The sequence below is a fragment of the Leptidea sinapis genome, chromosome 25, assembly GCF_905404315.1.
Source record: "Leptidea sinapis chromosome 25, ilLepSina1.1, whole genome shotgun sequence".
NCBI classification, from domain to species: Eukaryota; Metazoa; Arthropoda; class Insecta; order Lepidoptera; family Pieridae; genus Leptidea; species Leptidea sinapis.
Window position 1 is genome coordinate 11,209,298 of NC_066289.1, and position 27,279 is coordinate 11,236,576.

The 27,279-nt window shown below is 34.6% G+C and overlaps 1 protein-coding gene and 1 long non-coding RNA gene across 2 annotated transcripts in view; both read left to right on the forward strand.

Annotated features, from left to right (window-relative positions):
* The window catches only part of LOC126971976 (uncharacterized), a 500,026-nt gene that overhangs the window by 54,925 nt on the left and 417,822 nt on the right, over window positions 1–27,279 (forward strand). The window lies entirely within an intron of this gene.
* Window positions 8,005–22,027, forward strand: LOC126971943 (carboxypeptidase B-like). The gene is made up of 10 exons (XM_050818465.1): window positions 8,005–8,150; window positions 10,923–10,950; window positions 13,512–13,580; window positions 14,483–14,581; window positions 15,289–15,336; window positions 16,101–16,173; window positions 16,952–17,305; window positions 19,036–19,278; window positions 20,014–20,202; window positions 21,818–22,027. Exons 1-10 carry the CDS (start codon window positions 8,069–8,071, stop codon window positions 21,995–21,997), a joined length of 1,365 nt encoding a protein of 454 aa, XP_050674422.1. The 5' UTR covers window positions 8,005–8,068; the 3' UTR covers window positions 21,998–22,027.

Sequence of the window (27,279 nt, forward strand, 5' to 3'; positions counted from 1 at the left end):
GCTTTTGAAGACATGACCTGCTAAATGACTAGCCGACATCGAATCGAGAACAAGCAGTGACTGACGTTCCCAATGGATATAGTGCGTAAATCAATAGATTTAAAGACATATTGCAAGAAGAAGAAAAGAAAAAAAAACTATAATTCATAGATTCGTGCCCAGGCTAAAACCAAAAGCAGTAAATATTAACTTTTTTTTATTTTATTCAATTATACCTATTAAGTATAATGTTTTATTTAGATAAGGTCATACAAAATTAATTCGTAACAGAACATATTTTAATTTATATCAGAACTTATGACTAGATCAGATATAGTTAAGATGTACTTTAAATAGTAATAGTAGGTATCGTGGAAAAGTACATTTGAGCTTCAGAATTATCAATATGCTGATGTTGACATACGTCCGTTCAAAATTGATGTATTATTAAAATCCAAAACCCAAAAGCGTATATAATAATACCAATATAAAATAAACTTATTGGAACGGTTTCGCAAGTTCAATTTGTAAATAGTGGTCTCAATTGATTCCTTCGATACACCTACAATTTCATCATTGGTTTCAAAGTAATCAACCGGAGTGCATATGACCGTATGTAAATGCTGTTTTCCCTACAGAGTAACAATTCTAATGAAATTGACAGCGAAACGAGATTGTTTCTAGAGTGATGGTGAGTGCTCAGTTCTCTTGTAATAAGTATTGCTAAAGAAAATTTAAAAGAATATATAAAGGATGAAATATCGAATAAGTTTAAAGTTGTTTAGTATCTATATTATGAAGGAATGTCGTGGTATGAAGTACCCACTATCAGACAATCGACAAGTCTAATTATGAATATGGATGTTTGTTTCCGAGTCATGGATGTTCATATCTATTCATGTATGTTTTAAGTAAGTATATTGTAATAAATATTTTTTTTTGGAATAGGAGGACAAGCGAGCGTATGGATCACCTGTTGTTAAGTGATCACCGCCGCCCACAATCTCTTGCAACACCAGAGGAATCACAGGAGCGTTGCCCATGCCCATGTCGTATCGTCCCGGAAACACCGCAAAAGGAAGTTCATTCCATAGCTTTGTAATACGTGGAAGAAGGCTCCTTGAATACCGTACTGTGGAGGACCGCCACACATCCAGATGGTGAGGATGATAACCTAACTTGTGGCGTGTCGTGCGAAGGTGGAATTCGGCAGCAGGAATCAGGTTAAACAGCTCTTCGGAACACTCCCCGTGATAAATGCGGTAGAAGACACAATGAAGCGACGTCTCTACGCAACGCCAAGTGACCCAGCCGTTCACAGAGCACTGGGTCCCCGACAATTCGAGCTGCTCTGCGTTGCACGCGATCAAATGGATCGAGCTGATACTGGGGTGCGCCAGACCAGAGATGACAGCAATACTCCATGTGTGGCCTGACCTGCGCTTTGTAGAGCGCTAGTATGTGGGCCGGCTTGAAGTATTGCCGTGCTCTATTCATGACGCCCAGTTTCTTTGAAGCCATTTGGCTTTGCCCTCCAGATGACCACGAAACTGGCAATCGCTCGAGATTTCGAGATCCAGTATTCCGATACTAGGCGAGGCTTTAAGCGAAGTGTTGTCGAAGAGCGGTGATACGACAAATGGGGTTTTTTTTAGTGGTAAACGCGCAAACTTGAGTCTTCTGGGGGTTAAATTGGACAAGGTTCAATTTACCCCATTCCGCGACCTTCTCAAGAGAGGACTCGATAGAAGACACAAGTTTCTCCCGGCACTGGTCGACGATTTCCCGAGAGAGACCTGCATGGCCCATGTATACGGCATCACCAGTGCTGTCGTCTGCATAGCAATGAATGTTGGAGGCACTACACTCCTGACCAGGCAATGGTCGGACGTTCCGAGAGGGGCGTCAACAAAGACCTGGTAACCATCGGGATGTGTAGTCAGCAGAAGATCCAATAAGGACGGCATGTGGCTATCCACATCCGGGAGCCGCGTTGGCGTCTCAACCAATTGGGACAGATCATACGCCAATGCATTATTAATTTTTTAAATTTAATTATGCACAGATCGCCCTGCGTAGTTTGTGGTGCGTGATCCAAGCCATTGGGCATTGTGCCCGTTGAAATCACCCAAGACTATGATTTCAGCGGAGGGGATCCTTGCAAGCACGTCGTCAATTGCCGCTTGAACGCAGCCCATGAGATGATCGGTTTCTGCGTTACCACTATGGGACACGCATAGATGCGGACGCGGTCCTCTAAATCTACGCGGAGCCAGAGGGTGGACAGGTCCCTACCCTCAAAATTGCCGAGACGGCGACAGCAGATATCCTCCCTAACGTATACACATACCCCGGCATGAGGCAAAAAATTATGCTCAATTTTGTACCCGGGGTACGTTAAATATGACGTATCGCTAGGTCGAGATATCTGCGTCTCCGTAAGGAAACACAAGGCCGGCTGCGCCGTCTCAAGGTGGTGGTGGACGGCATTTAAATTGGAGTGAATTCCCCTGATATTGCAAAAGTCCACGTTGAGTGTGGAGCGGGGTGCCGTGGTGTTACTGCCTCGTTTGTCCTTGATCATGCGCGGTTCTGTGTTGCGCTGTTCGCGTTGTTACCATGTTTTCCGGGTAGAAAGTGGCACTTTCCGGCTCTCACAATTTGTTAACGCATGCACGTAAGCAATGCGTCAAATCTTTTTTTAGTATATAGGTATTTGGTGCCACGGGACGCTATTCCATAGGCCTCAAAAGCTCAGAGGCTTGAAAATTGCCACTTTTCTCCCGAAAAAAGGGTAAAAAAGCGAACTTTCCTCAGAGGTGTGGTAAAAAGTTTCATTCCAATTGGTCTAATGGTTCTCGAGTTTAAGGTAGGTAACTTAAAAAAATCATAAACCTACAACGAAATCGTTAAAAACAAAACGTACATTATAACAGTTCCAAACAAGTTTTGATTTAGGGAAATGTGTTTGTAGAGCATTTTAGTATCGCAGACGACGAGTCCGGCATTGTTTCGTGCCCTTCGTGAAATACGAGGCTTTAGATGAGTATAAATCTGGAAATAAAAATACAATGTTGCTCTTTCATTTAGTTTCTATTTCTGTCTGCGTTCCATTGTAGTGCACTCACAAAATTAATTTATTGTGATTACCGCTTGATGAATTTTCTTTTAGACATTTAACGGTTTTATTACAAAAATAAAAAAGTATCTAATTATTTAAACGATGCCTAGAATGTAGTTTATCTTTTTCTATTACAAAACAGTGTGTAGCTAAAACGTCGTTAAGCACAACATAAACTGGAGTGTTTAGGAAGAATTAAAGGAACGTAACGCAATTTTTGTCAGCTGTCATCTATCTGTGGTCACCTAATTAATTATAATTCTGATGTATCTGATGATCTGTGAGTATTAACTCACCAGCTAAGGATAGAACGCACTTAAAAAAGACTTCTGAGGCACCTAGCATATGCATGCAAACTACACAAACGATTTCCTACCTATGATGATGAAATATTTTAATATAGTAACCTTAACCGTAACCTTAGATACCCGCAGAAAACTCCTCGATAAGTCATTCCTTTATACAACTCTTAGAAATGAAATTGATTGAGACTCTTGGAAAATTTTCCTTGTGAGAGTCCCACGCAAAATCCCCCGACAAGTAACTGGTCTTCTACACCAACCCATAGCCAGAACTAACCTTAAGCAATTTTCCGATATATCTTGATATAGAGCGAACGTAAACCAATTATTGGAAGATATCATCATACCAGGCAGACTTTCAAAAAAAGTGTGTACACCTTTTTAAAAAGGCCTTATTATTTTATTTTAATATTGACTGTACCAAGTCCATCAGGTTCCGTTAAAAAAAACAGTTCTTATTCATCGCCAAGCACTAGGAGTTGTGGAAAATGTTTTAGACATATTGTGTGTTAAAGAAAGGCAGTACATAAATTTGATTTGCATTTTAATTTGATTTTAATCTAGAGTAAAATGGTAAACTTGAAGCATTCCTTTTTATCGACAAATATCATAATTGTGATCATGAATTATAATTAGGTCACATTACTATCGAACTTTGCATTCTACTTGCGCATTATGCGTACATCCATCTACTTGGCCAAACAACCTCAGTATATCCTTCTCGATAACTGTACTACTTCTTCTTAGAAGACATCGCTTGGTATATATTTAGCTATACTGCATACCAGCTTGAGGTTCTTTGCATATTAAGGTTTATGGCTGCGTGTACTAAATCTTATATTTTCAAATAAAATTGTATAATATTTTTCTTTGATATCGATGGATTAATGAGTGGTGGTTACCAACTACAAAAATAATATCAAAGTTTCTATAATTTCGACTTTAATAAATTCGGTATTCAAACGTTGATATTGAATTAAAAACATTATTTAAACACCTGAAACAGTCTCCATTTTCATTTGAATGCTCAATCTTTTACCCAGATTTCCTTAAGACGTTTTGAAAATAGATTAAGTTCAATTTTATGTTAAAAGGCGACCGGCGAATTTATAGACCATTTCAGTTCCTAGGCACTTACTTATATAACCTATACCGAGATTGAACTTTGAGCCCTAACAGATTTTTGTGTGGGTGTAAATCTAAACATGTTTTTACGATTCACTTGTGGTTTAAAATTTTGTTTTAAGCGTTTTGATGCTAACACACAAATGAGTTATTTTTATTGTTTCACACTATATGTCTCTGTTATTCTTAATTAAAATAAAAAGTGGATAATTAGATGCTATGTATATGCATACTGCGAGTTCTAAAACTCATAAAATTTCAAGAACAAAGACATAAAATAAAACAATACAAGGTTTTATATATTACTAGCTAACTCTACAGACGTTGTTCTGTAGATTAAAAAATAACTTTTTCATAGGAATTTGCCAATAATATTTCAAAACATCAAGAATTATTTCGTAAAAAATGCTCCCTGTTGTTATAATGAAATTGTTTCACAACGGAACTATCAAACCGTGCGTCAATAAATTCTCTCACAGAAAATATGTCCATACAAAACAAATATTGGAAATAAAACTAATTATGGGTCTCAAATCGAAATAAAAACTACCCTATCTCTCAAGTTGGACTAAGCTGCACTCCATGAAGTAATCCCCATTAAAATCCGTTCATTAGTTTAGGAGTCCATCGCGGACAAACAACGTGTAACGTATTTATATATATTAAGATATATAAGTATATAAACAATGTTAATTGCTCTCAAGATTCTTTAGAGTCTATGTTTAAAACTTAATATGCAGTTGATCCAATTGCTTCAAAATTATTTTAATACGGTTCTGTATCAGCTCGAAGTGTCGGAGATCCAGTACATAAAATGAGAATGGTTCTATCACTTGGCGACTGGCGTTGCACTAGGCTGTCGTTTCGTTCTTTTACATTATTCATGTCATCTTTTTTTATCAGCCACATTAACTTAAAACTATAAGCTGATCGTTTCTGTATCAAGTATTCTATAAGTCGCTTAGTCCTCATGGTATTGCACAGAGACATCGCTTTATTGTGCGTCTTTTACATCATTCCTGCCAGTTGGCCAGCAACAGTTAACAATTGTTGGAGACTCAGTATTCTGTAAGCGGCTATTCCTCTTGGTATCGCGTAGAGATATGTAATTTTTAATGTGCATCTTTTACCTCAATTTTGCCAGTTGGACAGCAATAATTTACAACTGTTGGGGACTCAGTATTCTGTAAGCGGCTAGTCTTCTTGGTATTAGTAGAGTCATCGTTTTATGTGCGTGTTTTACATCATTCTTGCCAGTTGGCCAGCAACAGTGTTGGAGGCTCAGTATTCTGTAAGCGGCTAGTCCTCTTCGTATCGCGTAGAGACATCGTTTTATGTGCGTCATTTACCTCGATTCTGCCAATTGGCCAGCAACAATTTACAATTGTTGGGGACTCAGTATTCTCTTTTTTTTTTATGGAATAGCAGGACAAACGAGCGTACGGGTCACCTGGTGTTAAGTGATCACCGCCGCCCACAGTCTCTTGCAACACTAGAGGAATCACAAGAGCGTTGCTGGCCTTTAAGGGAGGTGTATGCGCTTTTCTTGAAGGTACCCATAAGCGGCTAGTCGGCTCTTTTCTGCCTACAGATCAGCTACAGTTTACAATAATCCTATCCTATATAAGGCTTATCCGCTTGGTATTCTTGGCAGTGCTATTATCGAGTATACACTTTACTTTTACTTTAAACATCATTTCCTTCCCTAATTTTATTGTAGCTATCGAAACGATCGAAGACAAAAATCATGTTTGTTTTATTTTAATTATGAAATCTTCTGCCGCCTAATCCCAGCCACACTTAACAAACCCAATAACTTAAGTAATTAGGCGCGGAGATTGTAGTAAGTAGGTACTTTATACGCACCTCAATAGGGCTACTGGAAACCCAAGCCCTGGATCAAGGACTCTCTAACGAGGGCTCTGTGCTCAAGTACTCTGTAATGGCCACAAACTCCTCGTATTGCGTAGAGAAATCTTTCGCAGACGTATTTTTAGACGCTGACGCTTCATTGTGCCCCTTCTATCCTACCAATCACCATACCCGAATACCTCGTTGAAAGTTAGATGTTCATCCGCATGCGGTTCTTATAGAAGTTTTGTCCACATTTAATGAATCTATAGAATAAACAGCATTCCAAATTAAATAATTCAAATTTCCCATCCCATTCGTGTGTGCCTGTATAAAGTATCGAAAGCGTGACATCACAGAGGATATAACGGTATTAAGTCATTATAATTATGTTTGTTATTTTCGCTTGTGGTTTGTACGGAGCCATGTTCTAGTATTAAACAACCAGGTTAGGAGTAAAAGAGCACTTAAAGGGCTCGTGAAATTTTAACGTCCTAACAGACTTGATTTATATTAAAGTTGACAAAAAGCTTGACTTTCGTTGTGAGAAATAGTTTTTTAGAACACACATATTACAACGTGTACCACAGCTCATCCATAAGCTGGAACCAGGGCATGGACAAGTCAATGACGACTCTGACAAAAAATAGGACTTTTTTAAGGTATTGTATAAGTTACGCTAGGCCGTTTTGTGATAGAGCCTTCGCGTTGCAACCAGGACAAACTAGTTCTTAGTTTGCAAACTGTACTATTAATTGGTGTTTTTCAAAGTGTATGCCTGGATCTGTCGTTACTACCTAGTGAGATTACTGGGCAAACGAGACTTAACATTTTATGTCTCTAGGAGTCGAGCGCAATTGTGGTGCCGATCAACATTTTTTGGGATTTTCAAGAACCCTGAGCGGTACTACAATGTCACGCGCAGGGCGTATCAATTACCATCAGATGAAATTCCTGCTCGTCTCGTTCCTTATTGTCATAAAAAAAACATCACAAAAATGGCAGCCTGTCGCTGTACCAACGCGCGGGGATTATACGAGTACGTGACTCAGATAATATTTATTTATTTTATTAGAAAAACATAAACAGAAATACAAATACATGTGTAGACTATAAGTTATAAGAATTACAATACATGTAGTCTAAACCACGTGTTCCGCTGATTTTTAACAATATTGCGTTATCTACGCTTAATACTACGTGTGCTTAAAAATTTAGATTAAAAATAATATTTATAAGTAATAATAATAGTGACATATATACATATAAAAAATTTAATAAATAAAATAATCAAAGATATAATATTATATACCTATCTATATTATACACATTTACCTATATATATATATATATATATATATATATATATAGCTAAAATGTGTATATATGTATATATATATATATATATATATATATATAGTTTATATTTAAATTTTTAAATTTTAAATTTAATATTTTCACTATTATGGTAAAGACGATGTCATATTATGGTGATCTGCTCGAATCCTTCACTTAATGCTATAAAAACTTCTAAGAAATATAGTATTATAAAATTGTCATTGTTTATTGCATATTAAGTAATAGAAACGCATACTGCATCTAGTTTCGCTGTTGATTTTTGTTATAAAACATAAAATAGTGTATATTATATTAATACTTTGTTTATGCGTGTTACGAAAATCGCCATAAAATGTCAATTTCATACTGTTACACTTGTATTTTAAATTGTGTTTTTATTTTATGGTTTTGTTATGAATGCCGATGTGCGTATGGTAATTATATATTGTTTTTTAACTAACTCTATCATATTTTTCGTTGTACAAAATATATAAACATATTTGGATAATTTGCAAACGTGATCACGTAAGGTGTACATATTTTTCAATTACATATTGTTTTATTTAATGTTAACCAGAAAATGGGCAACAGACATTGTGTGTCCAACTATCGATTTTTAATATATATTACAAAAAATATACGAAGATCGTCGGAATACGTTGGATGAGGGCAGCGCAGGACCGATCGTTGTGGAAATCTTTGGGGGAGGCCTTTGTCCAGCAGTGAACATCTTCCGGCTGATGATGATGATGATGATTACAATGTTTAAACATAAATTAGATCACAATTCAATTAAAATATATTACAATACAAAGTAACAGCCTAATCAACAGACTGTTAACGCCAAAACAAAAAAAAATGTGAATTCTTTTAAAGCCAATGGAAATGGCAAATTAAAATAAATTCAAAGTCAAGAGTAAAAAAAATGTGTAGCAGTAGAACTGTCTTACCGAGGCTGAGATCTATATAGCGTACTTAGACTTTGCTCGGACTTTACTTACGTACAACTTAGCTGAGTGTAAACTTAGCATAGTCCTGCCGCCGAATTCCACCTTCGCATGACACGCCACAATTTAGGATATCATCCCCACCATCTGGATGTGTGGCGATCCTCCACAGTGCGGTTTTCAAGGAGCTTTCTTCCACGTACTACAAAGCTGTGGAATGAGCTTCCTTGTGCGGTGTTTCCGGGACGATACGACATGGGTACATTCAAAAAAAGCTCGTACACCTTCCTTAAAGGCCGGCAACGCTCTTGTAATTCCTCTGGTGTTGCAAGAGGGTGTGCGCGGCGGTGATCACTTAACACCAGGTGACCCGTACGCTCGTTTGTCCTCCTATTCCATAATAAAAAAGTCTTTGATTTAATTTTTATAGTCATTAACAGCTGAAATTATGCCGAGCTTAATCTAAGACAGCCCAATGTAATGGTCAAGTTCGCGTTTTATCACACTCAGCCATTTCTAACCGATTTTAAAAAAGGGGAAGGTTCTCAATTCGTCGGTATGTTTTTTACCTCAAAAAACTTTGGTCTGGGTTAACTGATTTTGATAATTCTTTTTTTATTTGAAAGCTGGTGCTTTCCGTGTGGTCTCATTACAATTTGGCCTTAATCTGACATTGGCAACCATGAGAATAACATAAAAGCCTTTAATTTGCTATAAGTATGTGCGCGACAAATTTACGATTAACAATATCGCGCCAACCAATTATTTCGATACGAGTAATTCTTTATTTATTGGAAAGGATATACTTCAAAGGAAGTTTGGGAAGAGTTTGTTAGGTTCTGATTATGGGATCCATGACAAAGTAACTCTTCAATTCTAAAAAAATGCAAAAGTTGCAAATTAACGATACTAGACCGAATATTTTTATGCTATCCGGATATTTGAATCACCTACCGTAACATCGTTATGGTCAAGTAATTGTTTAGTCGAATATGCTGACGATCAAAGGAACTCCTTAACTTAATTACTTACTTACTAACTTAATCGTAACAAGAATTACATAATTAATTAATTAGACTGTATAAAAATACGCAATTATTATCATACTTTAGAGTGCATAATATATTAATTGTTTTTTAATAGTGATTTTGAGGTCGGTTTTTTTTTTTTGTAATTTTTTTTTATGTAAGTAAAGTCTGAGCAAAATCTAAGTACGCTCTACAGATCTCAGCATGAATGTTATACAGTGGAATATTGTATTACCATTTTCGAAACAGCTTTTTTTGTGTCTTTAGGTTTTTTAAATGACGCATTTAAACCTACATTGAATAATTGAGAAAAGTTTAAGGAAATAAATATTTTGACAACTGCTTCTCAATATATTCTTGATAATATAATATATGTATCTAGACATATCAGGGAATTTTCTACTAACTGTCATAACCATAATGTTAACACCAGGAACAAACATAAACTTAGTATGCCTACTACTTGACAAAGTCGAGCTAGTAAACTGAAAATTCAAGTTGTGAATCAAGGAAGTGACACAACATTACTATTGAAAAATGTATTTATTGCTTTTCTAAGTATTCTCCGCGAAATTTGACACATTTTGCCATACGATGGAACCAATCATTGAAGCAACCATTGCATTCGGAATTTGGGGTCTCCAAAATGGCTGTTTTCTGGCGTCCACAGCTTCTTCATGTGATAAGACCGAGAATCTTTTTTTAAATAAATAAATGGTATTCGATTTAAAACGAAAAACGAAAAAAAAATGTATTTTGTGACCCAAATAAAACTGAAATTCATAAAATACAAAATATTTACTGATGATATGTGATCCCAGTGTATTTCTTATTTCTTGTAGTATTTTTACAAAGTTTTACTACACAACCCAGCATTTTAGTTTATTAACAAAGTTTAACAGAACATGTGGCACGTCACTGTCATACATTGTTAGAGACTGGCTCGAGTACGCCCACTTGGGCGAAAGTATTAGATGCCGCACTTTGCGACTTAGCTTGTGGTATGTAGTTGGAGCACACTGGCGACCAATCCGTACATTACACATTGATAAAAATACCTAAATTCGCGTCACAGCTTGTTATTGCTGAAATAAAAGTTTATTTTTCCAAAAATAAATATATTTGGATTCTATTGCCTATCTATATATCATAATGCATATTAAATTTAAACAAAATCAACGGTGGTGATGTAAACGTAACCCTCAATAATGATATAATTTTTGTATTTTAGGAAAAGTGCCTGGTGATTTAGAGTATTGGTAAGGTTTTTTTATTTTTAATATTTTTAACTATCCCTTTGGATGCGTTGAGGAAGAGCCTATAGGACTGCCCGAATTATTTCCATTTATATTTTCTGTTCTGTTTCTTTCCAGTTTTTTTCTGAGGGTGCTGAAAAAAGTTGACCGATTTTTTTTTATGAAAATAAGGACGAGTCGAGCAGGACGTTCAGCTGATACGCCCTGCCCATTACAATGCAGTGTCGCTCAGCTCAGGATTCTTGAAAAATCCAAAAATTCTGAGCGGCACTTCAGTTGCGCTCGTCACCTTTAGACATAAGATGTTAAGTCTCATTTGCCGAATTTCACGAGCTACGGCGCCCTTCAGACCGAAACAGTAATGTTTACACATTACTGCTTCACGGAAGAAGGCGCCGTTGTGGTACCCATAATCTACCCGGCATCCTGTGCAAAGGAGCCCACTGGTGTACTAGCTCAATAAAATTTATAGCGTATGTAGATAGTCAAATTGACATGTTTTTAAAAAATATCTCAGCAAATTATTTTCTTTTAAAGGTCTTTCTGAATCAACTTCTATACTTGTATGTGTCTTTAATTTCAACCAACTATGAGATACATTGTGGTAGCAGATCTGTTCTCATTTCTTTTGTGTTTGCTTCTCTACATAATTGATGTTTTTAGTGATAAATAATCTCTTGTAAAGTCAGTATTAGTACAGAGTAGGGATGGACTCTTACATGTGTGATTCGGGTAAGTCTACCTCTGGGCATTAATTTTAGCTTGAGTACGTTTTTTGGACACAACATACTAAAAGAGAAACTTTAGTACTGACTAAAGTTTGTAATTAGATATAGTTTATCCACATTCTATTGAAGGTCTGCCCTATGGTTTTCTATGTTTTCACTAAATACATATATTTTCTGAGATAACACAAATTTGAAAAAAACATTCTCTGTTTGGATTCCAACAGTTATATATACTACTAGCTGACCCGACTGTCGTTGTTGTGTTCATAATAAAAAAAAAACTCTTGCGGATGGAATTTTGGAAAATCCTTTCTTAGCTGACCTCTACTCGGTGAAAAGAATATTCCTACCAAATTTCAAGTCTTTAGCTCTAGTGGTTCCAGAGATATCGTGATGACTGACTATATACATGGAAATCTCTTATATATATATTATATAGATTGAACTTCGGAAATGGATTGTCTTGATTCATACCACAAACTTTCAAGGATGGGCCTTAAGATTTGAATGGTCAGGGCGAATGCGAGACGGATCGGAAATTAAAGATTTGCGGGCTAACTCGTCATGCAAAATGTTCATTAAGTAGTTGCTGCAGATCTGAAGAATTGCTATTATCATTGCTGCATTGATCTCTTGACATCGATCAAGTTATTTGTCCATGTTGCCCATGAAGTATAATTGTAAAAATTTTAGCTGTGCATCTTCGAGAGGTTGCAGTGATCCAATACGATGGTGAATCTGTCCTTATATCTACAATATCAAAAGCAAAACCCGTATTACTGATTTATAAACACTTTTTTTAGAATTAGCATACACAATACATAGGAAGAAGTATAGTACGTATGTTATTCTTTTACTGTATTGTGTGTAAGTATGTAAATAAATAAATACCTTGAATGTCCGATTAAATCCTCGTTCTTAGATGTATGCCCCAAATGAGGTCATTCTGAAACAAACATTGTAATTTTGAGTGTTTTCTAAAACATGGCAGCACAATTCTTGCGTTTCTCTGCAGAATACTCGCAAACAACGTCCATCGGCCGAATGCGATAGCTAGTATGCATGCAGTACTACGGTACAGTATAAGTACTGCAATCGTATCGAAACGCTGCTCGATTCAAATGAGTACTTCATAAACTTCTTCTTGTGCGTCGAAAATTATCTATAAGTTGTTGATCTCTGACGTTTTACTGGACGATTTCGTATTGCCAGCCGATCCGTTTTACGGGCTGCTACACTTTGCTCTTGTGATTCATAGCACAAAGACGATCCATACTAACGCGGTTCTTTTCACCTGCAATTTCTTGTTCTTCTTCAGTCCTGTCATTCGCAATATTTCGAATCCTAGTTGCATTACGTCTTTGTCGGGAATAATTTGATCGTCTTGGTCGTGACATTGTTAATGATAATGATATCGGCACAATAAGCTAATAGAACCTCGAAACAAACACACCAACCGGTCAACTTGAATAACATGACGTGCACTGTCAGTTGTATTTTATAACTCATGTAGCGTGAAACTAACAAAAAACTTTATTGAATTCTTTCTATTCTCAAGATGTCATCAAAATGTCAATCCATACAAAATGTATCAGAAAATAATTTTTTTAATATTAATATTTTTTCGTATTTTTTTGATATTTTATGACTTATTATATCATATGTCCGTCTCGGGGCTCTAAGCTACATCCTTACCAATTTTCAGCCATATCGGTAAAGCCGTTTTTGAGTTATAAATAGTGTAACTAACACGACTTTCTTTAATATATATATATAGATATGTAACCTCCACTATATGTTACTAAAATAATTATCCAAAATATGTGTCTTCTTTAGGGTAGACCCACGAAGCAGCTTTAGAAAGACGAATGACAATGGCAAGATTAGCGTTAACCTGCAAAAAACGTAAGAAAGAAACTTTATGTATGTATATGTAAACGATTTTTAATATCCAAAGTGAAGTTCCATTCGATTAACGGTAACATCAACCACCATGAAATAACCAAAATTCTGAGCAGCATAGCACATTTGAATTGTGACTCACCCTAAAATCATTTTCCTACAGTCATAAATAACAAGTAGGTCGAAATTAGCTTGAACATACATTTCCATTATCCACCAATTGTCATACAATCTCTTTCGTGCAAATATAAACCTAACTGTATTTAATGATTTTAAAATAATTATCGCCAAACTGGACAATGAATTAATTTTATCAATGGTACATACTGGAAGGGAGTTTGCTCAAAAATCAAGGAGAAGGTAAGAAATAATGAAATGATCGAACCAAATGTCTCTACTTAGCTCTCTTGGAGACAAGCTTGGTTATCATAATCACTTCAGCTGAAAGACGTCTACTACTGGACAAAGGCCTCCATTTTGCACTGCCCTCATCCAACGTATTCTAGCGATCGTGACCAGATCGTAGGTCCATCTTGTGGGGAGCCTACCAACACTGCGTCTTCCGGTACGTGGTCGCCATTCGAGGACTTTACTGCCCCAATGGCCATCTGTCTTTCTAGCTAAGTGCCCTAGCCGTTCCCGCCCGCTTCACTAGGCGAATTTTAAAAGGAAATAAATTAAATTTTATTCATCTTGCTATAAATACGTATCTAGGATAAATTTCGCATCGAATGGTGGTAGTTTCATGTCGATATGTTCAGTGGTTTAGGCGTGAAAAAGCCTCAAACAAAGACCATTTTCATTATATATATATATATTTATATCATTTATGGATACCTACAGACAGTTAAGTATATTTTGTATCAGTGATACGAAAGGGATATTAATTATTTATATTTTTTTAGCAATAAAACCATCGGAAGCTTTCGATCTTCAGTTAATTCGTCATTCAATGAAAATAAGAAAATCGTGAAAATCAATCAACATTTTAGGGCACATCCTAAGTAAGTATTTAAAGTTTCGTTATCGTTTATAAAATATAGTATCTGGGTAAATTGATATCAATCAATTGCAGTCGAGTCTAACGGCAGATTGATTAATTTATTTTGAAGTGAAATAATATATTTATAGAAACAATTATTATAAATATATATTATATATACTGTAAATGTTTATTACTTTATAAAATAGAACATAACAATTGTATTTCGTGTTATTTTAATCTCACCTTGAGAAAGTTTTCACTTCCGTCACGCACACGTTTTTTTAGTTTAAAAATACTAAATAAGACTATATAGTATACTTTTTCTAACATAGACCAGTGGAAGGCTCCTCTGCACAGAGATAGATTATGGGTATCACAACGGCCGCTTCTTCTGCCGTGGAGCAGTAATGTGTAAGCATTACTGTGTTTCAGTCTGACGGGCGCTGCAGCTAGTGAAATTACTGGGCAAATGAGACTTAACATCTGTCTCAAGGTGACGAGCGCAATTGTAGTGACACTTAGGGTTTTCAAGGCACTGCATTGTAATGGGCAGGGCGTATCAATTACCATCAGCTGAACGTCCTACGCGTCTTGTCCCTTATTGTCATAAAAATGAAAAAAAAACATAATGTTATATAAAATCATGCTTGAACACTTACAATTACAAACATAATAACTTTTTAACATGTATAAGTTTTAATTAAGTACATATTTTTTTATTTTAAGCCCGCCACGTGTCACAAAAATGACAAACCATAAATATTATGATCCAAAGTAAGTATTATATAACTTAAAAATTGTTGTATTACTTATACAAATATTAACCTTATAATATCTTCTTAGGATAGTACTGTGAGGACTTAATATCTTAGAAAAAGTTAGGAAATAAGCTGTCGTTAAACTATGTTATTATTTTTTACGGTCACAATGTATGAGCTACAATTTATGCCTAGAACCCGAGAAGAACGGGCGCAAGAAACTAAGTGAGCTTCTTTTTTTTACTTTCGTAATTACAATAAAACATGTAGTATCGTACAGTAACATTTAAACTTCAAATAGCTTGACGGCTCTATTCCCAATCTGTGGTATCATTAAGAAAGTCATTTACAACAATTTACAACAATTTTGCACATAAACGGCCAAAGCCTTAAATGTTAAAAGTTTCACTGCGACCTCAGCTAACAGTGGCTATTACAATAGATCACAATAGATTGATTCTTAATATGAATCTTATTAGGTATATCTGTTACAGTGAGCTAGCGTATCTCAAGTGGTTGAAAAATTAGTTTTCCCAAAGATATGCTACGTTTACGCATTAAAGGACCCCATTTCAATCCTCTTATGCCGTGAAAAGTCTAAAACCAAAAGAAATTCTCCTCAATATGAGTGTTAGTTTGGGCGAAGCCTGCCAAACCCTAAAGTCCTTACGAAATCAAATCGAATTGATTATAGTCGCTACCGTCTAATGACAGTTTAATTATCAAAGTATAATTAATCCAAAGAAGAGAAAAATCTCCCTATATATCTCACATTTTCAGGTCACGCCATAAGCAAGGGAGAGATAAATCCGTATCAGATGTGGAAGGGATGACAGATCTTAGCCCATATGCCGTGAGTTGTAATATCTTTTTTATTGACCTTTTTTTACAGAATTAATGTAAGAAACTAGCACAAAATATTAGATTATAGAACAAGTATGTATATTATATTGATAAATAATGTATCGAAAAGTACACATGAAATTGAAAATTTTGTGTAACGACGTCATTGTATTGATTCTGTAATTAACTATTCTGGCCATAAATATAGTTACGTTTTAAACACTTCTAAGGTCATTAAATTTGTAACGCATTTATTACGTTAGAAAGTATGAGAATTTATAAGCATTTTACATATATTTGAAAGCTGTGGTCGTATATCGATACCGATAGATATAGTAACACAGGGTGTGTGGTTCTGTTGAAGAACATAAATATAGTCGTGGCCGCGTGCTGTTACAAGTAAAAAGGCTGTTAGGAAACAAAATATCTTTTCACGAAGAATGAACATCCCCACTAGGACTATTCTAGAGTCTGTATTTTAGAATTAGTTATAAAAATAAACTCTGTTAAATTAAACTAACAGCTTTCGTAAGAAATGTTTTCGTTGCATCATTTTTTCTCCGACTTAGTTTGCAAATCCGACTACCTCAAAATCGGTTCAGCAGATCCAGAGAGTACTCCTTACAAAGTCACAAACTTTTCCTCTTTATAATATTAGTATAGATATATGATTCAAAAGTCAGATAGCAGCGTAAATTGCGTTTACGTGCCTATTAAATTTGCAGTCGCTAGTAACAAACAAAACAACTTTAACGGAATTTATACTTCAGGAATTATATTGCTTTCAGATCAAGAAGCAGCTAAGGCTTATAGCAAAAAAGTTTCCTGACGCAAATACGACCTTGGATGTAATTGGACGTACGGTGGAATACAATGACATAGTCCTGATGAAAATAACAAAAACAATCGACACAGAGCGACATTTTAGAGCCGAAGATGATAAATACGCCGATGATCCGCCCAAAAAGAAAATTATTTTTATCGTCCATGGCTTAATGGTTATGGGTTTCCAAAAAGGACAATCACTTTTATGGATATCAAACATAATAAGGTTATTGGGCTATTACCTGGAATATTTGGATAAGTTTGACATATTTTTCATACCAATGGCAAATCCAGATGGGATTAGTGCGGCTGAAGAGGTATCTATCCTTTACAGTAATAATTTAATTAACATGACCTTTACATGTATGAAAGAGCCTTCGTGTTGATGTGAATAGGCCGAAACTATATTCCAATCAGAAAAAAAAATCTTATTTATATTGACACTAAGTCATGAAGGTTCCGTTGCGCTAACAGCGCTGGAGCCGAAATCTCCACAGTTATGAGTTTAAATACGCGCTACGTAGTGGGAGGAGTGCAAGTTATTTTTTTTATTGTCTAAGTAAATTCTTCTTAGATGTTTTTTGTTGATATGACCCTCGTAGATTGTTGCTAAGAAGGAGACTGGGGATTATCATTATCATATCAGCCGGAAGATCTAAAAGATCTCCCGACGATCGGTGCTGCGCTGCCCTTCATCCAACCTATCCGAGTGATCTTGACCATCGGATTATTATAGTATGGATTATTATATTTTAGTCCATTGCCTGGTTTGGAATTCCAATAATCGATCTATAGAACGTTATTGTGAATTTTTCAAATCATACATATATAATGACGCACTTTACACAAACCAAAATTACTATAGAAGAATATCAGAAAGCAGAAAAAGCAACAGTTTGTAAAGCACTGGTTTGACAAAATGTTGCTCGGTGAACTATCATCGTCATACCTCAAGTTAAATTTATGTAGAAGTACTGCGTCTACAGTTCACAAAGTTGCACATTGCAAGACTCCTGAAGATGTTTTGATTGAACAAATATGTGATTCTCTTTTCATAGCCAGAGTCTGTGGTATGGAACCCGATGTCAGAGCAGTAAAAAGCAACAAGAGTAATAGTTATCGAAAATGGTAGTTTCTTCTTAAAACCCTTATTGGCCCTATTTAGGTACACAAATAAAATTTGAAAAACAAAATTTTAAGAACGATGCGGGACTCGAACCCACGACCTCCCGTGTTCCGTGCCGGGTTGTGGCTTCATCTACAGGATCTACCTTTCAGTTAATAACCTGCTCAATCCCAATATTTGCATATTAGGAAATTGACTTGAGATGTCACTCTTGTAAATCTAAACTATATGTTATGTGTCTAAAGTGATATCCCCTCACTTCTAGGATTAATACACAAATAAAATTATTTAGGTGCTTTTCCAGAAGGACCGACAATTTAATAGGTAGTAGAAATAAAATATCCATAGACAAAACAAGAAAAGGAAAATGTTGTAATAATATTTCCTGCAATAAATTTAAGGGATTGTTTTGGTAAGCTTATGAAATTTTTGAAAGCAATAAGAATGTAGAAATATTCAAGCAAGATTATCATTCTAATAATACTTTAGAGAAACACATACATTTCTGGGAAACACCAGTATTACCAAAACCGGATCAGAATTAAAATTACAGTTTTTTTTAATCATATGACCTGTGCTTTTGATTTGCAAGGCTGTCGAAATAGGTTTATCGATTTGAATTTCGAAATTATGTATTATTGAGATCGCTTGAGAAAGACACAATCTTAGATTATTTTCTAATGGCTTCATCTAAGTTTCTTATGAGAAAAACTGACGAGATAAACAAGATATTATATCACCTGACCTGATGACAGATGATACGGTTTGCCAGTACAGTGCAACTTAAGATTCTTGATTGAACACAAAATTCTGAGTGGCAAACAATTGCGCTCGTCACTTTGAGACATAAGATGTTAAATCTTATTACCAATAATTCTTTCGGAAACACAATAATTCTTGCATGTTAATGCTTTACCGCAGGATTTTTGGAATAAAAACATGTCACCGCAGTTAGCTTGCCCGGGTGTGAACGTGGACAGGAACTTTGATGTAGTCTGGAATAGCAGTCAGGACTTATCGTCATGTAGTCAGCACTACCCAGGACCAGCACCTTTCACGGAAGCCGAGTCTAAAGCCATTCGTGATGTTTTTCATAAATATAGTGACAAAATTATCGCTTATATAAATGTTCACTATGGTACCTACAACTTCGACACATTCAAGGTATGTCAAAAAAGTTAGTATTGGTACTTATTGCTTTGCAAAAAGCAAGAGTTTCTCGGTTTGAGTAATGAGTAGATAATAAATGAAAGTATGGGTCACCTGATGTAAAATGATCACCGCCGTCTAAATTCTCCTGCAACAGCGGAGATATCACAGCTTTTAGCGTGTATATCACACGTTTATTGATGGTACCCATATCTTTATTGTCCTGGAAATTCCATACTAGGACACCCAATCCGTAGTTTGGCTGTACGTTGCAAGTTTTTATTCAATGCAGATGGTGAGGATAAAATCCAAGCTTGTGACGTGTCGTACGAAAGTAGATTTCCGCAGCAGTAATCAGGTCAAACAGCTCTTCGGATTGCTCCGTGTGAGAAATAATATATATATATCCGGTATAAAACAATTCATGAAACATTAAAAAAAAATCTAAAGGAAAACTTCCAGTTTGGTCTCATTGATCAAGAAATCCTTAAGTAAAGAGATCCCCTTTTTTATGAATTAATTTTAGTATTTTTAACAGTTTATCAAAAAATAGAAGCGATCAAGAAGCCTACAAAATAGCATTGAGAATTCTATTTAATAAATATTTTACTGATGACAATAATAAATTTTGAAAATACATTTGAAATAAAGTGCCACATGGCACAAAACTTGTAGAAGAAGATTTGTATTTAGCATCTTCTTAATTCTTTATTAATGAAAATATTGGCAAACTCTAATTGTTCCAATTAGGGAGAGGCAGTTCTCTATCCAAAAGGCTACACGGACGTTCAGGCGGATGACGATAAATACATAGATATGAAAGGTGAAGTAGAAGAGGCTTTAAGGAATGCCAGTTTTACAACCTTCCCTTTTACTATGGACAGTTTATCCGGTTGGTATGGAAAGGTATTCGGTACAAGCGTGGACTATGCTTCTACGGTATGTGTCGGTTCTTTTTTTTGGCTTTCATAGTTTTTGATTGAGACATTTAGTCAAAGTCAAAGTTTTTTATTTGCCGGAAACATTCACAAGTAAAGTTGTTACAAATTTAGGAGTAGGCACATGTTTCGTCTTGACAGACATGCAAATATTTCAGTGGTTTCGTTTTATAATATTATGTCCTAGCACAATCAATAAATAATTACTACTACATTTAATTTGACCAACGTTAAGCTATATCTAAAAGACCCTACAATATACAATAATAATAATGAATTAAATGTTAAGAGATAATGTAGTAGTAATAATCAGAAAAAATTATAATATTAAAAATAGTTTTGGTGTCAGTTACCACTTCGTTTGATAATATTCGTTTATTGAGTAAAAACAATATTTATTAATAGTGTCAATAATTTGAATTTAAATCTACTTAACACTGTCTCCTCTTTTATTTTATTAAATTTTACACACATATCATGTGAGTTAACCATTAACCATAAAATTAAATTTGATACTAACCATTTTGACGTGTGCTGTTCCTCCACATTGCGGTTTTCAAGGAACATTCTTCCACGTAACCAAACTATAACGAGGATAACTGGTATTTTTGAATGTACTTGGGGTATTCACTCACTCATATAGATAGTGAAATGGTAGTGGATTTGATAGCGTACAGTTCGATGAAGAAATAATTTAATTAAATCCGCAGTTGTTAAAAATCAACTTGCATTTTTTTATTTATTTTTATATTAGTCTAAGTTGAGTAGAGTTATTAGTCTGATTTATACAAATTAAACCGGAAAAAATGGAGATCTGAACTGTGTTATAGTTGCTTTATGGTTTAAGACATTTATTGTTCCATAAAGGAATTTCCACTTAAATGGAACTTACAAGCTATTTTATAAAAAGTGGGTAACAAAATTGCATCTTAAAGCGTACAGTAAATATAAAGTAATTAAAATAGGCTAATTAGGTAAGTATAGCTTATATACATTTCTAATTTCTAATACAAATATTAAATAAAAATTATAATACAAATATTTTATAAAAATTATAATACTAGTGGGTAGTTTTAAAACATCATCGCATCAAAATCATACCGACCCGGGCCGGTCGACGTCAACAGTCGACGCGAGCCACGGTTGAGTCACAACTCGCTACACAAGATTACGTAGATTCATCGACAACGAGTTACTAGATATGACAACAGAAAATATTATTTCTATTCAATGGGTTGACAATTAATTTCAAGATATTTCTATTTATGTTTCAGTTTTATTGCTAAAATGGGCTCTTAGGAGTTTTTTAAAGATGTGCATTCTGTTGCACTCTTCAATATTTTTAGGAAGCTTATTATACAGTTCAACACTTTCAAAAGTTATATTTCGTTTACCATAATTAAAACGTATTACATCTTAAAACTTAAAGGTATTTTGTTCGAGAACATTGAATAAATATTGAAATATACTTCTTTTATCGGCTAGTGGCCACGTTTCCAATTCATACGCCTCTATCCTATTTTACCCTCCATTATTGTTACAAAAGACGTTTGAAGCGAATTCTCAATCAACGAAATAAAATACCTGCACTTCTAGATTTGTTTTCTTGATTTCAGATATATGGAGTGCCCTATGCGTTAGAATTCGTTATGCAACTATATGAGAATGTGTATGTTGATACAGAAGAAACATATACAGACTCCTCAATCAAAGAAGTGTGGAGGCGAATTATTAACGTAGTCTTCAAAAATATTTGGAAAAGTACCAGTGGTGCCCAAGACGATAATCCTTCATAAAATTTAATTTAAATATAACGACATGAAATTATTTTATATTGTGCCATTTTTTTATTCCCATAAGTTTATTGATCTAATTAATATTATTGTGTAAGTTAAGCCAAGAAATGAGAAGATCCGTAGGAGACCCAAAGTATCCGACATAGTCCAAATTTTTGCGAAACTGAAGTGGCAGTAGGCAGGACACATAGTTGATAGATGGCCGATGGGGCAGTAAAGTCCTCGAATGGCGACCACGTACGCAGACGCAGTGTTGGTAGGCCCCCCACAAGATGGACCGACGATATGGTCAAGATCACCGGATTACGTTGGATGAGGGCAGCGCAGACCGATCGTCGTGGAAATCTTTGGGGGAGGCCTTTGTCCAGCAGTGGACGTTTTCCAGCTGATGATGATATGATGATGAATGCCAAGAAACATCTGTTCACTAAATGTGTATGAATATTTACGGAACAGTAGTAGAAAACAATTTTTTAAACTTATTGTATATCTTTTATGGCTTACGTCTACAAGGCTGGATTAATTTTGACGTGAGTTCCACAGGTAAGCTCAGGTTAATTATAAAATCTAAAAGTCATATTATTGTCATGTCAGGCGGACCACACACCATAATATATTTGTGTTAACTAAATTGTGGCGCCAAATTTTAATCGCCCTACATTGCGCGCCCGTATATCTGAATGTACACAACAGAGACTGGTAGTGGGAGCATTTTGTAGCGGGGTGGACAATTGTGCTACACAAAATCGAACATGAGTTTTTTTAGTACGTATGAGACATTTGATAACTCCATGTGGGATAAAAGATGAAAGAAAACTTAAAATTGAACTTACAAACCAGAGGGAGGACAATTTCGCTCCACAATAGGCAACACTATGTTGAGTACAAAATGAAAGAAAATTAAAATTGTGCAAACAAATAACCCTTCATTATACAATCATAGACTAATATCACAGCAAAAATCGCGGCCTGGGCTTAGATCGATGAAAAAATAGAGCACTGCAAGCATTTGGATAAATATAATACAAGCCTTACTTTAAAAAATAAATTTATTGTCAGGCTAGGATAGGTAAATACTACCATTATTACTAGGTAACAAACATAAATGACCATCCGATGTGCATGCAGTAAATGTTGACGATATTCTTGCGTATCCCAGGGTTAATGTAGAACAACATTGTATAAAAAGAAATCTATGGGTAAAACTTTTAAAAGTATATTAAAAAAAATTAAGTATCACACTATAACTGATAATTTATATGTTAATACCTAAAAAATAAACTAAATTCTAAAAACACTTGTGCCGCGCTGACGTTAATCCCTGTATCAATCTGTGGAGATATTACATATTATAAACTTGCGTATGCGCAATCCCTACGCTTAAAATTTACTTCGCCTATTTATGTATAGATATTAAAAATAATCAATTGTTTTTTTATAAGGTACTTACTTACCACAGCGCGATACGATGATAAAAATTTTTTTTACAAAAAAACAACCGACTTCAAATACACTTAGCTTACCAAACCAATAGATATAATATGCACTTAAAAGTATAAAAATAATTGTGACTTTTATGCAATCTAATTAATTAATCTAATTCTAGTTACGATTATTGTTATTTTTGAAATCGGTGTCCTTTCCCCGTGGCCCTGCTCTCGCCTCCCCATGTCGCGCGTGCGACTCAAGCACATCTCACCTATAACTATGTACGTTACAAACCTACCTTGGCTGACACCGACTTCAAAAATAACAATAATCGTAACTAGAATTAGATTAATTAATTAGATTGAGAGAGCATAAAAGATTCGGCCGAGTCTCGTTACTTTGTCATGGAACCCATAGTCAGAACCTAACCAAACTCTCACCAAACTGCCTTTGAAGTATAATAAAGTGTAAACATCGAAATCGGTTCGTGAGATATTGAGTTATTCGTAAATTCGTCGCGCACATACTTATAGCCAATTCTACACTTTTTCAATTCTCGTGGATGTCATTGTCCACTAGCACCAGAATTCAAATAAAAAAAGAATTATCAAAATCGGTTCACCCAGTAGAAAGTTCTGAGATAACAAACATAAAAATAAAAAAAAACATACCGACGAATTGAGAACCACCTTCTTTTTTGAAATGTGCTTAAAAAAGCGGGAACTTGTACCTATAGGGCTGCCCAAGTTCCATTGAATGTCCAACATCAAACGATGTTGAGAGTTAGGGTGGTGGTAAAAAAAAACATCAGGTTACATCAGTACGTTGTAATCGTATCTTTTTTTAATGATAGTAATACAACGTTTATAGAAGTCCATATTGAGACGAATATATAGAGCAAATCTACTTTGTACTTCACAAGATATTTTATGCAAATAACTTATAGCATAAAGTAAAACAGAATAATTTAAAACCATTTTTTATGTAGATAAAGGAAATTTAATCAAGAGTTAATATGTATTGAAGACCATAAAATGTGAATTGGTAGTGAAGTTAATTGGAAATAGCAATTCATGTCAATTGAATGATGAGTCACAGAAATATTCTTTTGAAGCAATATTTAACTAATAGCTTTATAGGAGTTCGAAAAATTAATTACCCATAATTTTTTCCTATATTTTAATATGCGACAGTGTTTTTTTCAATGAATGCCTCCAATATAGGGTAATTAATATTTATACAGTTTATTCTTTATTACTTTATATGAAACTAGCTGACCCGGCAGACGTTGTTTTGCCATATAAATTATTTTTAGGGTTCGACGGTTTTTTCTCTGACGTATTTTACAATTATAACTATGAAAAAGTCCGTCACACACAATTGATTTAATATGAATGACGCTATGTCGGGCTATATATTTGTAATCTTTTACTTTCTCGCGGGAACCCGTGGCTTTAATGGGATTTTTAAATTTTATAATACTTACGCATTGCTTTACCGGCAATATAAGGTATCAACTTGACAAAATTTACTAAATTAGGTGCATAAGTTGTTGTGTATTAAGGTATATAAGAAACTATAGTACTTTATTTTACCCACTCGTTAATTTCCAGGATGAAAGGTATCCAAGATGTTCACCGGCAATATAATTATCAAAATGCCAAATTCTATTAAATTATGTGCATAAGTTATTGTTTACTAAGCAATATAAGATACTTTACTAATTAGTTATCCCACGGGAACTCGATTTGATAATTTTTTTCTTTGTAGAGAAATTTGATCTCTACACATTTATTACAAGTATAGATACTTGATTTTTAAAACGATTTTAACGCTGAACACGTTTCATATAATGGATACAACTTACAAACTAATTAATTATGTATATTACAGCCACTGTAAAATACTCTACTGGATTGAAAAGAGTGGCCGTTGAGTTTCTTGTACTTACGTTCTTCTCACGAACTCTACTTTTTCCGAACGTATAGTAGATTCAGTAATTCAAATTACTTAAATATTTTTGATACAAAAGCGCTTTGTTATCTCGGATATTTTTGACTACCTTTTAAAAGACGATTGTGAGTTTGTATAGTTTGATCTGTATACATGAATAGTGAACAATACTATTAAATTAATGGATACCTTCTACCAATACCAACTACATGGTAATGGTAAACTTTATAATATCGAAGTAAATGTATTGAGTCATGTCAACTCTATATATCTAATTAAGAGTGACTGTCAAGGCTGTCCGTTGTCAATAGGAAATATCGTTGATTTCCTCAATTCTTCGATTAAATACTCTTTTTTTTTAAATATTTTGTTTACACTTCAATATTGATTGAAAAAAGTGACAATCAGAAGACTAATCCTAGAAGTGAGGGTTATCACTTTAAAAACATAACATATTGCTTAGATTTACATGAGCGACATCTCAAGTCAATTTCCTAATATGCAAATATTGGGGTTCAGCGGGTTATCAACCGTAAAGTAGATCCTGTAGATGAACCACAACCTGAGAGTTGAACAAAGCAAACAGAATTTTATAACGAGGCGGTACTCGAACGGTTAGCTCAGTTGGTTAGAGCACCGGCACGGAACGCCGGAGGTCGTGGGTTCGAATCCCGCATCGTTCATAAAATTTTGTTTTTCAAATTTTATTAGTGACAATCAGATACATCTATACACAGATAGATACAGAACAGATAGAGCTACATACTAATTAAATTTCACCTTTTCTGAAGTGGTGATAAATGGTAAAAGGTGTAATAATGGTGTAACTTAGACATTCATAAGTGTAGTTTTTTGACCTAAATGATGAAGACACCGATGGAGACTACTAGTGTATTACGTCATGGGCGTCATATAGGATTGTGAGTCAAAATTAATAATCTCTAATATATAAAATTCTCGTGTCACATGGTGTTAAGCTCCTCCGAAACGGCTTGACGAATTCTCATGAATTAAATTTGTTTGATTATGAGTCAGCATTAAAAAATACATACAACTTCAAATTTTCTCCCATCTACGATCAACAGTTACTTTTGTATCGCGATTTTAATATCGGCAATACAACGTTTGCTGGGTCAGCTAGTTTAATCATCACATTATCAATAAAACTACGTTTAAAAAACCGTATACAAAAACTAAAAAGTATAAATAAAAACTATAAATATAAACTATAAATTAACTTAATAAAGATTTAATTTAATAAACCTCTTATGCAAACCTTATACCTCAAATTTAATAAAATACTTTTATCTGTATTTGCTACCTATTGATAGTTTTGAAGCCAAGAAGAAGAATTTCGTAAATCGGTTCATAAATCTCAGCGTAATCGGTGTACATGCATAAAAAATACCGATTGAATTAAAACCTCCTTCTTTTTGAAGTCGGTTAAACATAGATAATGTTTAATATTCTTTATTGATACGATTTAATTTTAGGCACAAAATAAAATCAAAAGTACTTCTGATTAAAATACTGATCTGTGTTTATATATATTTAGTATACTGATAAGACAAATTTTGAAGGTATTGTTTTCTTATTGGTCCTTAAAGCAATAGTGTGCTTGGTTAGTAGGACATCTTGAAGGTATGGAAATAGTCCGTGAAATGGATACAGGGCAAGCAGTGCAAAAATGTTTAACTTCAAATCTCAATGTGTTGTCAAAAAACAACATGTTGACACTTTCACTGACGCCTGTACGCCACCACTTATTGTGTTGACTACGCAATGTTTTCTATACATTGTGTGCTTTGAACATAGAGTATTTAATAAAGTCACCAGTACTGAGAAATGGAACGCGATTTAAATTAAATGTAAAAGTTATTGCAATAATCTATGTCAAAATT